Source organism: Tachysurus fulvidraco, chromosome 11 (genome assembly GCF_022655615.1).
Source record: "Tachysurus fulvidraco isolate hzauxx_2018 chromosome 11, HZAU_PFXX_2.0, whole genome shotgun sequence".
Taxonomy (NCBI): domain Eukaryota; kingdom Metazoa; phylum Chordata; class Actinopteri; order Siluriformes; family Bagridae; genus Tachysurus; species Tachysurus fulvidraco.
In genome coordinates, this window is record NC_062528.1 from 20,337,456 (window position 1) to 20,355,376 (window position 17,921).

General features: G+C 40.2%; 1 protein-coding gene across 6 annotated transcripts in view; it reads right to left on the reverse strand.

Moving 5' to 3' along the window:
- gdpd5b (glycerophosphodiester phosphodiesterase domain containing 5b) overlaps positions 1-17,921 on the reverse strand; it is a 67,296-nt gene that overhangs the window by 21,054 nt on the left and 28,321 nt on the right. For 5 of the 6 annotated variants that reach the window (XM_027150579.2, XM_027150577.2, XM_027150580.2 and 2 more), the window contains 4 exons: positions 11,302-11,405; positions 2,231-2,324; positions 588-647; positions 261-359 (listed from right to left, as the gene is read on the reverse strand). In XM_027150579.2, coding sequence (XP_027006380.1) covers positions 261-359; positions 588-647; positions 2,231-2,324; positions 11,302-11,405 — 357 coding nt within the window. Of the gene's footprint in view, positions 1-260; positions 360-587; positions 648-2,230; positions 2,325-11,301; positions 11,406-11,814; positions 12,051-17,921 lie in introns of all 6 variants that reach the window. The other variant, XM_047820307.1, reaches the window with a different exon arrangement.

Sequence of the window (17,921 nt, forward strand, 5' to 3'; positions counted from 1 at the left end):
CGCCCACACACACGCCCGCACACACACCCGCCCATACACACACATGCCCACACACGAACGCACACACACGAACGCACACACACACACGCGCACACATGCACACATGCACACACGCACACACACAGTCAAACAGCGATCTTGGAGATGAACCAGATTTACAGTATCCCAATTTATTATCGTTGAATCTATTATCTGGATTCTGATTGGCCAGAAGCTCATTGCTTGGACTGAATTATTTGGTCTGAACACAGCATACATACTTGTAGAGAGATGGAGAAGATATCCCACTCCTCACTCCATATCTGACTGACTGATATCACGCCGATCATGGTGGTCAGTAAAGCTGCAGTCACGCCGATCTGAAAAACACCAAACAGGTCGTGAATTTCAAGAGTTCGATAGAAGCACCTGAGCAAAACAATGTACAAGGAAAGTCTGTCTTCTCTGTTATATGACAGGAGAAGCTGATTCACTGAGGCCTTGGGATAGAATGACCTTGTGTGCTGACGTGTTAGTGGTAGATTTTTCTTCTCACGCACACATACACATACAGACACAGGGATGTTTTATCGCTGTATAACACGTACCTTATGGATCCAGTGCAGGTTCAGCTGCTGTCCGACTGCGATGTGACATAGTGCTAAAATCTACAACACAATAACAGAAAAAAAATCAGCACAGTTAGTGATGACAACATGTCACATTTTTAACTTTACTAATACACCCGATTCATGAATAATCATCACAAAAGAAACCGATGAAAAACAGGTCATTATTTTTAGCATTTGCATTTGTTGTATGGATAAGAAGAGGCAATTTATGTGATTGGCTCCTGTAACTGTGATTGACAGGTCAGAACGAATATGTCATCCCGTCTACACAAACTCGTCTCTGGACAACAGAGCGAAAATTTTAAGCTTGATCCTTTCAGGAAAACTCGGACCTTTTATCAAGTGCAGATGTATGTCAGTATGTAAGGACACGGGTAAGTGACGTGACATACGGCTAAGTACGGTGACCCATACTCAGAATTTGTTCTCTGCATTTAACCCATCCAAAGTGCACACACACAGCAGTGAACACACACACACACACAGCAGTGAACACACACACAGCAGTGAACACACACACAGCAGTGAACACACACCCGGAGCAGTGAGCAGCCATTCATGCTGCAGCGCCCGGGGAGCAGTTAGGGGGTTCGGTGCCTTGCTCAAGGGCACCTCAGTCGTGGCCGGCCCGAGACTCGAACCCATAACCTTAGGGTTACGAGTCAGACTCTCTAACCATTAGTCCACGTCTTGCCCAAGTAGTAAGTTTACAAGTAAGTAAACAATGCTAGCAATTATCTCAGAACTACAGGTCTTCTCGGGTCTAAAGAAATGTACCCGACCCGAAGTGACCCGAATCACTTTTTACCCGAACCCGACGTGCATAATTTTTTTTTTAAGAAAGACCCGACCCGAGACAAACCCGAACAATTTAGACCCGAGTCCGACCCGACGGCAATTTTTTTTTAACCCGATTGGACCCGAATGTTGCATAACTCTACACTAAATTGATTGACAGGTCTGTTTCAATGAGAATTAGCTTACCGCCAGCCACACGTCACCAGCCACATGTCGCAAGCGGTCTTGGCAAACAGAGGAGAGGTTGGAAAAAGACTCGAGTCGATGCACACACACGAGATACAGTAGTTCGGGTCTTCTCGGGTCCGTTCGATAAAAACACATTCGTTTTAAATTACCCGAGACCCGATGCATCTATTATTATACCCGACCCGTGTCCGAGGCACACGTGAAACTTTTAGGGGTCGGACCTCGGATCTAAGTGGACCCGTGAAGACCTCTACTCAGAGGAAAACATTTAGGGAATATGGTAGATACCTATAATTTTTCTTTAAGACTTTGTAAATGTCTCACTTACTTTTACAGCATTATGAAAAGCTACACGGTTTCTATATGTGCCGAAAATGTAGAGTAGTGAATTTATAACAGTTTGTACTGAAAAAAAATCACATCCACATACAGAATGTACTAAAAAATATCAAGAATGATGTCATGTGTACTGACATCAAAAAAGAGGTGTGTAGGTATTCTATTAAACTTCAGATGTTGGTGTGTGTCTGGGAGATATAGTTAGACACAGATGTTAGATTTGTCTGAGAGAAGATGAGCTGTGGAGCAGGATCAGTGCCTTGAAGGTATGAATACAGGAAGTGACAGCTCACCAATAAAAACGCGATATAGGTGAAGCCTGCAGCTGTCATGGCCAGTATGGGAACAGTTCCATCACTCCACTCGCCAGACCGGTTATATAAATACCTGGGAGAAGAGAGAGAGAGAGAGAGAGAGAGAGAGAGAGAGAGAGAGAGAGAGAGAGAGAGAGAGAGAGAGAGAGAGAGAGAGAGAGAGTGAGTGAATGAGTGAGTGAGAGAGAGAGAGTGAGAGAGAGAGAGAGAGAGTGTGAGACAGAGAGCACGAGTGAGTGAGTGAGAGTGAGAGTGTGAGAGAGAGAGTGAGAGAGAGAGTGAGAGAGAGAGAGAGAGAGAGAGAGAGAGAGAGAGAGAGAGAGAGAGAACGATCACCATTATACATTATGCTGGGAACTGAAACAGTGAGTCATGATCACACACACACACACACACACGCACACACACACACACGCACACACACGCACGTACACACGCACACACACACGCACGCACACACGCACACACACACGCACGCACACACGCACACACACGCACACACAAGTCAAGAGGTTTCTCCTGACTCATAATATACACTACAAAGGCCAGAGCTAAAGAGTTATTAAAAAAAAAGTGCAAGAAACCATCACCAGTGCATTACAGCACTTTCAGGAGCAATGACAGGTGTAATCTCAGGACCTTGAGGCATAAACGGCTCCATAGAGTAAAGACGCAAAATGCTAATGCTAACGAGGTGATTAGTATATTATTTTAATAATTTTATGGCTCCCGAATGCAGGTGATCTGAATTTCCACCTGGTTTTGTTGTGTCCATGTTAATCATAGATATCATGTTGATATATTCATAGAAAAGTTCCAAAAAATACACAAATGTTTGGATCTTAAATGCAGAGGAGGGTAGTAACGAGTTACATTTACTCCCTTACACTTACTTGAGTAAGTTTTTGAAAAAATATATACTTCTAGGAGTAGTTTTAAATCACTATACTTTTTATTTTTACTCGAGTAGATTTATGAAGAAGAAACTGTACTCTTACTCCGCTACATTAGGCTACAATGAGCTCGTTACTTTTCTTGGTGGATGTCTACTTTTTTACTTTTACTTGAGTCATATTATTCTGAAGTAACAGTACTTTTACTTGAGTACAATTTTTGGCTTAAATGTAAATGGTGATCTCAAACCCATTTTTCTTCTCAAACCCAAGACCTTGTTCATCTAAAAAAGCAGCTCAAATTTTATCTTCAACCACTAAAGCTCTGTGTGAGATTATCAACAGAGGGGAAAAACATGTGTCTCATACTAAAAGCCAATAGAGTCCTGACTCAAATTATATCAGACACTTACGCTGGTGGAATTGAACGTCCATGTACTGGTACAAAAGGTTCACAAAAATCTATAGATGGATGGATGGATGGATGGATAGATATAACTAAAAACACAATTATTACATTTAAAAGAATCCCCGTACTGAAGTGTACAGTGTCTTGCCTCAACAAGTATCATCCCACCACACTCATACATATGGTTATGCAGTGCTTTGTGGGGCTTGTCATGAGGCACATCAAGAACCTGCTTCCACCATCACTGGACCACTCGCAGTTTGCGTATCATCCAAAACGCACCACAGATGATGCCATTGCCACCACCCTCCACCTAGCCCTTACACACCTACAGTAGACAGAAAGGACACATGCATATGAATGCTGTTCATTGACTTCACCATTCGACCCAATCGTCCCTCAGCAATTGATTGAGAAGCTGAACCTTCTGGGCCTGAATACCTCCCTCTGCAACAGGATCCTGGAATTCCTGAATGGAAGACCTCATCTCTCCAGAGTGCGAACGGCATCTCTAGCACCACAATAGTGAGCACTGGGGCATCTCATGGCTCCGTGTTGAGCCCGCTGCTGTTTAATTTGCTGCCCCACTACTGTGTAGCAATGCAGAGTTCAAATCATGTTTGCAGATGACACAATAGTGGAGGTTCTCATCAGCAAGGACTGTGAGTCAGCATACAGACAGGAGGTGCAATAGCCAACACCCTGGCTTAGAGCCAACAACCTGTCTCTGAACGTCGTCAAAACCACTTTAGAAGGCACTCTCAGAAACACTCTGGAAGCCACTCTCCGTAAATATTGATGGATTCCATGTGGTGATTGTGTAGAGCACCAAATACCTTGCTGTTCACATGGCGGAGAACCTCATCTGGTCACTCAGCATGAGCTCCATCAGCAAGAAAGCATCTCTACTTTATGCAAAGGCTAAGAAAAGCCCGTCCCTCTCAAACAATCTTTACTACCTTTCAAGAACATCAAGAACATTCTGAGCAGCTACATCACTGCCTGTTTTAGAAATTGCACCAGCTCAGATCACAAGACCCTACAACGGATATTGAAGACAGCTGAACAAATGATTCTCTCTTCTCTTCATCACAAACATTTACACTACACGCTGCATCTGCAAAGCCAACAGAATTGTCTATAATCCCACACACCCCTCACACCCACTCTTCACCCTCCTGCCATCTGGAAAAAGGTACTGAAGCATTCATGCCCTCGCAACCAGACTGTGTAACAGTTTCTTCCCTCAAGCCATCTGTTAAAGCCCGTGAGCGACGGGTTGTCATATGTTCTGTCCTCCGCCTGTGTGTGTGCTTAACTCTTCAGGTCCACTCCATACTCCAGCTCAGGCTTCCCTGGCGTTCCAGCACTTTTTCCACAAGATGACGTCAGCATGGTGACTGTATAAAACTGGGACGGAAGCCAGTACCAGGAGCTTAGAGGCTCACTTGGCGTGTTGTGGTGTTTAGTATTCCATTTTGTGATTTGCATGCTTCAGATTTTGGTTTTCCAGATATTAAGTGTCCTTTGCATAATTATACTGTGGCTTGGTTGTATTTGTGATTATGGCGGCATTTGATTTAGTTGCGTTTACGCCGTGTCCTACTTTAGAGGAAGTGTAGGAATGACCATCTGCTTTTGATAGCGGACTTCTTTAATATTTCGGTTTCGTGGCCTACTAGCAAAACGGTGGTTAACGCTGTGCTGTATGAGCACTAGTAGCTCAGCAGATCTTACTTGAGCGAGAGGTGCTTCCAGGAGTCCCTAATCGGCCACCTCAGGCTTCTGGTACTGCAGGTGCCGATAAGGAGCTTGAAAGTTTGTTGGGTAACGAAGCCTACCTCGAATGGCTTTGGGTCGGTTCAGTAGATCCTGGAACGTAGATTGCACTAAGAGAGCTGGAGTTGGAAATCGAGTGGCAAGAGTATAAGATGCATTTGTTGCACATTCAGGAGAAAGAGTTGAATGCAGAGGGGAAGAAGCGTGACCTGGCTGTTCCATGTCAAATGCCAGTGCCTCTTACACAAAATTTCTCCTCATCAACAGCAGGCTCCCTGCACCAGTCAGGACTGATGTCTCCAGCATGCCAGCATTGCAAATTGACGACGAGTAAGACGATGCTTACATTTCTGACAGGCCTTAAAGTTTGTGGATGCTGTTGTTGCAGTGCAAACTGTCAGGAAAAGCACAGGAAGCCTGCTCAGCTCTCACGTTTGTTTTAGGTGTAGAATATAAAATTGTTAAGGTTACTGTTCTTTGTGCATTCGAGCACATGCCTGAAGCTTGCAGGAAGAGTTTTAGAAACTCTGTTAAAGCAGCCAGCCAAACCTATGTTGAATTTGTTTGTAATTATTCCACCCCGTTTGAGAAATGGTGTTCTGCAAGTGTTGTTCGGACACTTGAACAGCTTAAAGAGCTCATTTTGCTGGAAGAATTTAAGTGTTAACTCTATTTGTGGAAAATGTTACACCTCCTGAATACTTCCCAGAGGCAAGTAGACATTCTACATCTTGGTGGAAATCGTGTCTTCTGTTCACCTAACTACCTCTGAGATGTTGCAGCATTTGTCCAAGAAATTGGTTGGGTTGCCTTTTGTCTTTCAAAGAGGATATCAAAACCCTGATTACAAGATTCGCTGGTTTGGTTGCTGATGTCCCATCTCTGGCAACATTAATAGAGCATGACATTGGCATAGGTGATCATGCCCCTATTAGCGATCATGAAGCAGGAAACAGAGTATTTACTAAACTTGTATTTTAGTGCCCAAGGTTAACGCCTTGTTTCGTTTTTGTACAGATTACCAAAAAGTGAATGAGGTCACAAAACCTGACTCATTAACTGCTTACTATAATAGAGGATAGTGTTAATAGTGTTGGCAGAACCAGGATTACTAGCAAACTGGACCATTAAAAAAGTTTCTGAAGGGTACCCCTTATTCCACGGGCATCTGAGATTTCTGCTTTTGCTACCCCAGACAACTTCCTCCACGATATGGTACGGGGTAAGTCCTGAATTGTGCTGTTCATGTTGATGATATGGTGGTATATTCTGGAATTTACATGCCTCTGTAAGGATTCCTTGGTATTGAAGTTGGAAAAGTGTAAATTTGGTATAGGGGTGGTCTTGGTAAAATAGTAGAGCAGGGTATGGTGAAACCTTTGGATGCAAAAATCCAAGAACCAGGATTACTAGCAACCTGGACCTTTAAAAATTTCCCATTCCCAAGACCAAATAAGACCTCAGACATTTTTTAGGCATGGCTGGATATACATCAAAAATGTATGATGTTACTTTATCCCTTACAAATGCGTTACACCAGAGAGTCTTGTTTAAGTGGTCTCCAGAGTGCCAGACTGCCTTCAACTGGATGAAACTCCTGCGATCAAGCTCTACAGTTCTTGCTGCACTTGATATGACCAGGCCATTCTCGCCACCATGGGGTGGATCACCCCGTGTGTTACTTTTCTAAAAAATTCCTTAAACACCAGCTGAATTACAGCACTATTGAAAAGGAGACCCTTGCCTTGTTGTTGGATTTACAGCATTCTGAAGTATATCTTGGTGACACTCCTGCTCCAGTCCATGCGTATATACGGACCACAATCCTTTAGTGCTCTTACATAAAATGTGAAACACCAATTAGAGTCTGATGAGCTGGTTTCTGATTGTCCAGGGATTCAATCCTATTATCACCCACCGTAAATATACCCTCAATATAGTTGCTGACACTCTATGGGTTGTCATGTGTGCTCCAGCTCAGGCTTAGCTGGAGTGCCAGAACTTCTTTCACAAGATGATGTCAGTAATGGCAACTGTTTAAAGCTGTGACTGAAGCCAGTACCAGGGGCTTCGATGCTCACTTGGTGTGTTATGGTGTTATTCCATCACATGATTTGCTGTTGTTACTCTGGTTCAAATCCTTGCCTGCCTTAACTAGAAGTTCCGTCAGTTTTTGTTACCCTGTTGTAAATATATGTATATAGCATTGTATTGTAAATATATGTAAATATATGTGTTGTAAATTTATGGGCAGTCGTGGCCTAATGGTTAGAGAGTCTGACTCGTAACCCGAAGGTTGTGGGTTCGAGTCTCGGGCCGGCCATGACTGAGGTGCCCTTGAGCAAGGCACCGAACCCCCCAACTGCTCCCCGGGCGCCGCAGCATAAATGGCTGCCCACTGCTCCGGGTGTGTGTTCATGGTGTGTGTGTTCACTGCTGTGTGTGTGCACTTTGGATGGGTTAAATGCAGAGAACAAATTCTGAATATGGGTCACCGTCCTTAGCCGTATGTCACTTTCTTTTCTTTCATATTGATATTGTATATGTCACTGGTAGTAGGGAGGTAACTGACATTGTTGTTGGAGAGTGGGTGTTCTTTTGTCTTTGTTTTTTCTGTAAGGGAGATTAGGTATGGCAACTGTCTTTTTGTTAATTTTTGTTTTGTGTGTGTATAGGTTAGTTAGACCCAAACCAACAGTGTTTCTTCCTTAAAGGTAGGGTCTCCGATTTTTGAGAAATGCTTCAGAAAACTGAGTCGGGCCGAAAACAAAACAAAAATCAAAACAAACGTGTAGCCAGTGAGGAGAAAGAGGCGGGTCTTGTCAATATGGGCGGAGAGAGTGTTCAGTGCGCATGTGTGACATTAGCAGAAAGTGGTTTTAACATTGACATGGAGGATAAAAACAAAGAAAGAAAGTAAGCGAAGAAAGGCTTACGATAAGGCAAGAAGTAGGACGTGTTAATATAGGATCAGCTTTCCAGCGCTGGAGAGAACTGAAGGAGCAGGAAGTTGGCCACATATTCACAGGTTGGAGTTTCCCGAGTCAATAACTCCTGAGCTAAACGCTGTTACTACACAAATAACACCTCTTTTCTATCGTAGTAATGTAGAGAGGCAGCTACAACCGCGTTTTGTGTAGTAACAGCGTTTAGCTCAGGAGTTATCGACTCGGGAAACTCCGACCTGTGGAGCTATCGATACAGGGGTGGGACCCATTTGGGTTAGGGGCATGTTTGTTTTGGTGATTTTATATGTCAACATTGGCTTTCAAAACTCGGAGACCCCGCCTTTAACTAGACTGAACTGAAAACAAATAAACTCGTATCCAATATACAGCTATGTTTTCAGCTCCAATCATATAAACAGTGTTTATACACTGTTTTGCACAATCATGTTTAATGATGATGTTGATCTATTTAATTGCTGCCATCAACTGCTTCTGGTGTATGTTTACAATAATCCTTTCATTGTTTACATCTGCTTACTTGAACAATGTTTAAGTTAGGTTTCTGAGAACTGATTTCAAAATCATAGTAAATTTGTTTTCTTAATCACACTTTCAATCCCTCAACCTTGTGAGGAAGCTCTGATTGTCTGCCAGCAATTTCTCCTGTATGGCTAATCCTATATGCTAAATTTTATTTTTTCTCAAGAAGAGGCCAGAACTGTGTAATTGGCCATGCTGTTATAGTTAGAATGGTTGTATTTATCTCTCTACTGACAATCACAGTTATTTGTTGAGTAAACACAATAATCATCATGGCTGTAACCAGTAATGAGAATAGTGAGGTTTGGCCCTTGGTAGATTTGAAGGGTGTTTGTTTTTTAGCTCTCAGGTGTCCGAATCAATTTGGAAACCCAGACATCATAATAATGTGATGGCAGAATGTAATCTACTGTGAGGAAAATCCAAGGCTTCCCATGTAGCGTTGATGACTAGCATTCGGCTGACCTCAGAGCAGCAGAGGAGGACACTTCAGGTTTGCCCTTGGACTTACTAGCACATTATGTAAAATGCAAACCACTAAGTTTTAGTTTTTCTTTCCTTTTCCTCCGTAACGTTGCTAGTGGAATCAGATGGTTAGTTAATCAGTTAGCTACATTAGGTATAAATGAGCATGTGATGTTGGTGCATAGTGTAAGTTGTTGTATTGTGTAAGATTAATCGTTAAAAACGTACTATACAAATGAACACATTTGTTATCATGTAACATAGTTTAGAAATAAATCAACTTAAGTATAAATAAACTGCAACAGGATATTACGACAGGATAATTCTGCAACAGGATATTACAAACAAAACCAAAAGAAACAATTGAACACTATAAACTAGTTCAGAACGTTAATTATAGTAATTAAATGTTTAGATTATTTTTTTAATATGTTTAGAGGTTTTCCAAATGCAAAAATGCTCAAACATTTTGCCACATGATGTATTTGCAGGTCACCATAACAGGCTATTCACAATAATCAAGCAGAAGAGACTCGGTCATCACCAGACACTGTGACGGCACTGAAGCTTCTGTATATTATCTTCTGTGTTATACGTCTGTATTAATTTTCCTTTTCTTTCTTTCTTTCTTTCTTATTTCGTTATTGTTTCTATCATTATTTCTTTTTTTTTCTTTGATTCTTTTATTTTTTTCTTTCAATATTTCTTTCTCTTGTTCTTTCATTCTTTCTTCCTTACTTTTGTTCTTTTGTTATTCAATTATTTTGTTTATTCTTTTCGTTCGTTCTTTTGTTTGTTCATTCGTTCTTCGTTACTTTTTTTTGTTCTTTTGTTCTTTCTTTCTTATAAAAACATGAATTGCTGTGAGATTCGTCAGTTACCAGTGTTACCAAAGAAATGACTCATCTTCCGTTTTACACAATTCACTGCAACTCTTCCATAACAGCTGGGAATATTACCTAACCCTCGTTTCACTGTATTATTTGACTCATCACACCTAACATTTACACTCAAACAAAATGAGAAAAAAAAAAAAAAAACTTAAATAAATCAATGAAGGCTTTATCACTTCAATACCGGCGCTCATTTCTTATCTCTGACTCACTCACTTTCCCAATTAATTTATACAGAGTTTATATTATAATATCTAATTTAATGGAAATTTACCAGATAAGACATACTTTTAATTCAGGTTATTGTTGCTCTAGTAGAGACTCATTAATATTTATAATAGAGCATGGCCTTTTTTTTTCAGTTTAGAGGACAAACAAAGCAAGTGCTATAATCAAAGCAGCAAATAAATAAATAAATAAATAAATAAATAAATAAATAAATAAATAGTCCCAGCTAATATAGCATGTTACACCAGTGAAACGTGAATCCAAAAATTAATTAAATAAATCAGATTTTATAAATTAGATAAATTTTTTGCATGATAATGATATATGATGATATCTGATGATATATGACGACGATGATGATGATGATATGACAAAAATCTGATGATATAATGACATTAAATATAACATTTAAATTTTATCTTGATTTTGAGATTATTCATGTTTCTCTTTAGGGCTACGATGATTATATTTAAATTAAAATGTTATTTTTGGTTGTTGTATGTTGTAACTCTATTCCCTCTGAGTGCCAGAGTGCATTATGGGTACTCTGTACTGTGTAAGGTATTGTTCGTAGACCATCCCTTGTGAACACTACAAATTAAATTTATATTCATCTATAAGTAATCTATTTGTACACATAATAATAATAATAATAATAATAATAATAATAATAATAATAATAATAATAATAATAATAATAATAATCAGTCGACAGACACAGAAACATCAGACAAACACTTCCACAGAACAATGCAGGATGATGACTTCATGCCACTGACAAAGCAGCTTTATAGAAATCTGAATGGAGATTTTTATATTTAGCTCCATTGTCTCGGCTCCAGGGTTTGTTTATAAAAACGTGACTCAAATAAAAGTGATTGAAACTGAAACTCACCAGTTAAATTCACTGTAGTCGTTACTTGCTTCCCACCAGAAGTAAAACCAGAACAGGAGCAGAGTGAAAGTCCCGAAGAGGATGAGGGTCCACATACACTCCCACTGTGGAAACGCACACACACATGGAAAAACTGTGTGTGACATTCGAGCTGCATACCACAATGCATTCCTTCACTTCGCAAATATTCCTTCATTAAAGGAATATTTGGGATTGAAGCAAATTCAGGACTCATTCGACTACATATTTATAATTACGCACAACGGATGAGAATTTCAAAGATTTTATGTAGTAAGGAATGAATTATGATAAGAATAAAAAATAAAGAACCGGTCTTAGCTTCAGTTAGAAAGTAGTACAAACTGAGACTGTATTATACGTTAAGCTACGTTCGCACATACAGAGCGCACATGCATGTCTCCAGTCGCTGTACTATGGAGTCTCCAGTAAGCGTTCTAGTACTGGTTGCCATGGTGATAGCATCTCAAACTAATCGGTTTTCTTGCGACTTACTGTATACGAATCGTTCCGGAGGGTGTTTGTGTATAAAATCCAGCAGTTTTCTTCTGCATCATATCATACGAGATGAAAGAGAAGCCTTGTGATATCTTTGACACGGATCACGTGACCTCTATCGTCTTCGCCCCGTATTCGTACAAATTTCAATCATTCACAATCTTGTCACGTAGCTGAGTCAGACACGCCAACTTCTAGTCGGCGACCTCGCCTTCTCTCACGTACCCAAGTCGCTGTACATATAAAAGGCAGCGTTATACTTCTTCCAGACCATTTCCAAAACCTAAAATCGGTTACTTGCGTTATTGGTTTATATAAGCATTACAAAGCAGTGGTATCTAAAGCTGTTATTCAACCAGCTGTTTTAAACGTAAGGAGGCATTTTATGTGCTGAAACAAGAACCGAGATCAGGATAATCTGCTGCTTCCACCTGTAATTACTATAATTATCTAGTGGTTTCTGTAGCTTTAGTTTCGTCGAGCTCCTGAGTACAGCTGTAGTGTGAAAAGCAGCTCGTTTCCTGCATTAACTAATAATTAACACTGAGATTCTCTTCACAAGCTCGATCACTGCCCTTACCCACTGTATAAACAAATAAGACATGAAGAATTTATTTACACAAATTTACACGTCCACAGCAGAAACCAATCTACTTCCTTTAGGCCTTGAATAATCATGTAACATTACAGTATAATATAAACAAATAAATTGTGCATGTACACCTGCCGGAATGGAAACGCACGTAAGAAACGTTTTAAATCAGTATAAAGAAACAAATGATGTTGTGTCTGTGAGTCTGATCAACATGAATGTGTTTTTCCCGCTGTTGATAATCTTACACTGACTTTAGTGGTTAAAGATAAACACCTTCGAATTTAAGCTGTATTTTAGAGCACACACACATGGGGCATCTCAGTAAGCAGAAACAGGTTTGATATCAAAGGGCTGTCAAGTGTCACGCATTGAGAGTGACAGTCACGCATTTGGGTCTTTTGTCACGCTCTCCCGCCACACATTGTATTTCTCACGCAGAAAAACTTTTTGACTATTTATCATATATTTCATAAGCCGCAGCGCCCAAATTGTATCAGTCCGCACCGCTGTCTTTTTGAAACTGGGCAAGAATCAAGCGCGTCTCCCCTGGAGTTCTTATTCGAGTCTGACACTTATCAGCCAATCAAAAAAAGAGGCTACACAACAGCCAATCAGAAAATAGCACTATTGTATCTGGGTAAGATTTAATGCAACAACCATTGAAAAAAACATATTCATTAGAGAGGGTATTTTCGATGGTCGGTTTGAACAAAACCTCAACACGAATCAGCTTGTCTCTGGACGGGACATTGTCCTCAATCATGACCCTAAAAATGTCTGGGCTTGTGCCGAACTGTTTTATATGGGAGCAACATTACACATGATAAAGGAGTCCAAAAAGGTAACAAACACTTACAATAAACAACACCAGTCATAATCTCTCTCTCTCTCTCTCTCTCTCTCTCTCTCTCTCTCTCTCTCTCTCTCTCTCTCTAAAGTCTACAGAACTACAAAGTCCTGAGTGTCTACTTTCAAATGAGCTTAATATTAACACCACTGTGAGTGAAACATGATGAAGACGTTCAATCATCAACATGGACACAACAAAAAACTGGAGAAAAAACTCAATTTATGGCTTCTGGGAAAAAGAGTTAAAGTGAAAACCCATGCAATTTTGCTGTTGTGAAAAGTTAAAGGATGCACACACATCACAGCATGTGCACCGATATAGAGATGTGGTAATATAAAGGGCAGGAAGGTGGAATAGAGGGCAGAAAAGATCATCTGACTCACGTACCTTCAGCACCAACAACACCAGACCACAAGCTTTAACCAATCACCATCCAAAGACAACTGTTTTTCTGTTTAACTGTCCCTAATACAGAATAAGTGCTAAATACACTCCTACACTGCTGAGCTGTATACATAATACATGGATAAAGCCATGAATCTAAATGTATACTGTCTCAAGTACTGCAGGTGGTGCTATTAATATTTTATTACCTTTCCTTACATATAAAAAAAAAAAGATTCATTCCACTACTCAAAGCCGGCCATCATGGAACGGATCTGATTGGGCATGCCTTATTTCTAACAACCAATCACTTTTATTGAAACTATATATATTACTTTTATTTAATTCTTTTATTGAAATTGAATCACTTAAAAATACTGCTAGAGATTGCATTTTGTTGGCTGCATTAAATATATTTAAAGCTTATAAGCTTAAAAGTCTCAAAAGTGCAATTGGCTATAATTATTGACTTTTTTAATTTTTTTTTTTTTAAAGTGGCGTGACGTACAGCGACCCATACTCCGAATTTGTTCTCTGCGTTTAACCCATCCAAAGTGCGCACACACACACACACACCGTGAACACACACCTCAGTTGTAGTATTGCCGGCCCGAGAATCGAACCCACAACCTTAGGGTTAGGAGTCAAACTCTCTAACCATTAGGCCACGACTTCGCACGATTTTTTTGTTTTTTCTTCATAGATGCATTTATATTGACATCTCAACTCTACAGTTACACAATTGAACAAAATACACCCCTTTATTTTGAGACATCTAAACAAAAAAAAACAAGTTTTTATAATGATGTAGGTTATTAATTAGAGACAATTATTAATGTAATGACAAAAATTCTAAATTCACATGTTCCTGGAAAAGTCTGATGAAAATAAATTCTCCTCTGTACAACGGTGTGTGTATAAATAAATAAATATGTGTGTGTGTTTGTGTGTAATATAATAATGTGGGTGACAGGTAGAGCAAAATTAAACCTAACAGGACAGCACATTCACCTCAGCTTTCAAAGACCAGCCTGTCGACGCTGTACTGTAGGTCAGCCGTTAAAGAAGCCATGACATACAACGTACTTTTCAAACTGCACCGTGCAATAAATTCGGTATCAGGTCACTGATGTCTTCATCTCACTGCGCTTTGTAAGGCTTGAGCATAATAAACATGATCTGTAATTTAAACCAGTTTAGTTTAGTTTTCATATCAAGAGCAGCCAGTGGTAGGGACGAGACAAAATGTTGGGTAAAATATGTCCAAAAATGTTCGGGTTTGTGTCACAGCAGGAAGAATTAGCAAAATTAATAAGTATAAAAATTCCTTTCCATTTTTGAAACATTAAAAGTTTCTGCTGTTCATCTGGAACAAGTCGCTACCTGATCTGCATATCTGAGTAAAGAACAGCTTCAAGCGTCGTGTTCTGAGAACAGTCGTGTTAGGATTACCAGTGACGCTGAACATTTTAATTATACTTGGACATTGAAGGCACTTTTATTGTCAGGACAAATACTTACCTTTAGTGCTCTAACCAGAGGGAAGAGTCACTCAAATCTGTAATCACTACAAATCCATCATCTTTCCTCATTCAGACAATTCTGCTAAGACATGTTTGGTGTCCAACTTTACGTTCTGCATCAACATGGTCGTGACCTTTTAGACATTTTCATTTCAAGCAATTTCTGAAGTCATATATTTCCTCAGGACCTACTTTATCAATCCTGATGCCCTAACCCTGGTTGGAGTCTCGTCACCTACTGGGGATTGATGGGGGATTGATGGGGAAAAGGGGGCAGTCGTGGCCTAATGGTTAGAGAATCTGACTCTCAACCCTATGGTTGTGGGTTCGAGTCTCGGCCACGACTGAGGTGCCCTTGAGCAAGGCACCGAACCCCCTAACTGCTCCCCGGGCGCCACAGCATAAATGGCTGCCCACTGCTCCGGGTGTGTGTTCACGGTGTGTGTGTGTGTGTTCACTGTGTGTGGTGTGTGTTCACTGTGTGTGTGTGTGTTCACTGCTGTGTGTGTGCACTTTGGATGGGTTAAATGCAGAGAACAAATTCTGAGTATGGGTCACCGTACTTAGCCGTATGTCACGTCACTTCACTTCTTAGCCAGTGACTCATGAGATAGCTGCGGATGGGGCCGTCCGGAGACTGTCATGCCTTTTTGAACCACTGTTGCATCATCCAGCTTTATGGTTGAGTCTTCGTCAGCGATCAGCTGAAGACTTTGGCAGGAAGGAATTAGTGTTGGGTCTGTGGTGAACTCTGACCCGTTAGTTCCTCAGGAAGTTCCTCTTGGTTGCATAAATCCACTCAACTACAAACTGTTGTAGAATGGACATCATTTACATTTACATTTAAACCTTGTTCCTCTCAAGGTTTCTTCCTCAGATCATCTCAGAGACTTAATTCCTCGCCACCTTCACCTCCGGCTTGCTCCTTAGGGATAGATGTTAGCGATATAAAGTAACTTCAGTCATTTTAAACTTTAAATTTGACATTTTTTTTATTCTTTTACTATACTTCTGTAAAGCTTCTTTGAGACAATGTTAATTGTAAATAAACTGAACTGAATATAAGCTCCGTTAAAATAAATAGATAAATAAATGGCACAAACGAACAAAAAAAAGATTCAATCTACAAGTTGTTCATGATTTCTTCCTTTTCAGATCAACTATCCTAGAAAATCTCAAACATGTCACTATTTATAATGATGTAATTATAAGCTGAAAGAGAGAGCAGCTGTGAGGGAACGTGGCAAGTGTGTGATGTTAGCATGTTAGCATGGAAGTGTGCAGGGGTGCGTCCCAAATCCTACATTTATTCACGGTCACTCAGCTGAATAAACAAACAAGTGTGGAATATTGGACACTTCATGCAGTCTATACTTGCAGCTTTGCTTCATAGACGAAGATGGTCCATTTATTGTTCTGTTCGAGACGATACGACCATTCTTACGTTCATACACTAGACCGGGCATCACCAAATGGCGGACCGCGGTCCAGATCCGAACCGAGTGACGGGTCTGCCCGGACCCGTTAAAATTGTAATATTATCATATTAAGCATCTCCTTATTATAATCTAATATAAGATTATATAAGCTCTTTGATATTAATAAAAAGATAAATCTTTCGTTCATGCGCAGTTAATCTAGTTATTACGACAGGAGCGTCATCAAAAGCCGAGCCAAAAACAGATTGTTTCTGTTCCATACTCCAGAACAGAAGGTGGCAGTAATGCACCTAATTACGCTGACAGGACAATTAAGATTAAAACTGCTGGCAGGACAGTCACATGTCCATTTCTCTCGGTAGGAACGGAAGATGGAAAGGGAGTAAGGAGAAGTGGAAAGGAGAGAGGAAAAAGGGAGCTGCTCAAAGCTCTGCACTTTTCTTTTATTCAGTAAATTCTGCCCCGTTCTATTTTACCTGAAATGTTCTTTTGCCTAAAGTTCCTGTGTTATTAATGTAGTTAATGTTTAAAAAAGGGGCAACTCAAAAGTCTTTGGTTTAATTTTTTTTCTTAAAGATTAAAAGCACTTTTATTTTATTCAGAAGATTCTGAATGTTTTACATTACTTGAAATCTAGGCCCTAAGTTCAGGCTGCACAAAGCTGTGTTTGTACTTTTTATTTATTCTATTCAGAAGAAATTCAGTGTCTGTTGTCTGTTACTTGACATGTAGTAAAGACAACTACAGGATTGTTTTCCATTTAAGTGCCAGACAAGTTCAGACTGTGAAAACACTTGAAATTTAACAATAAATGATATAGAAATGTATGTGTGTTATTGATTTTATTAACATGAGGGTGCACTATTTTAAGTGACAATATAAGATTCGGACCTTTGCTGGGAGGAAATTTTAGTAACTGGACCTCTTTGAATTTTAACTGAATACCCCTGCACTAGACCATTGTACATCATGTATAGTAGAAGTGTGCAGTGGAGTAGAGTTAAGAAGGTGATTTGGGACACCGGTGTGGATGTTTGGTTCAGTTTTATTCAGCAGTGCTGCATGTTTGAGATTGTGATAAAGTTAGGAACATGCTCAGAGCCGGTGCTGAGGTAAGAATGTGGCACGCTTAGATCAGTTGCGGATGAAAATGTTTCAGCGCCGTCGCATTCACGTAGTGAGAAGTTGCTGAAGTGCGATTTAGGGCGAGTCCAGAGGGAGAGAGTTGTGGTATCCGACCTATTTTTGGGGGGAGGAGTCGCAGCCGGGCACAAAACGGACGAGAAGCATTGGATTAAATAAAGAAAAAGAAG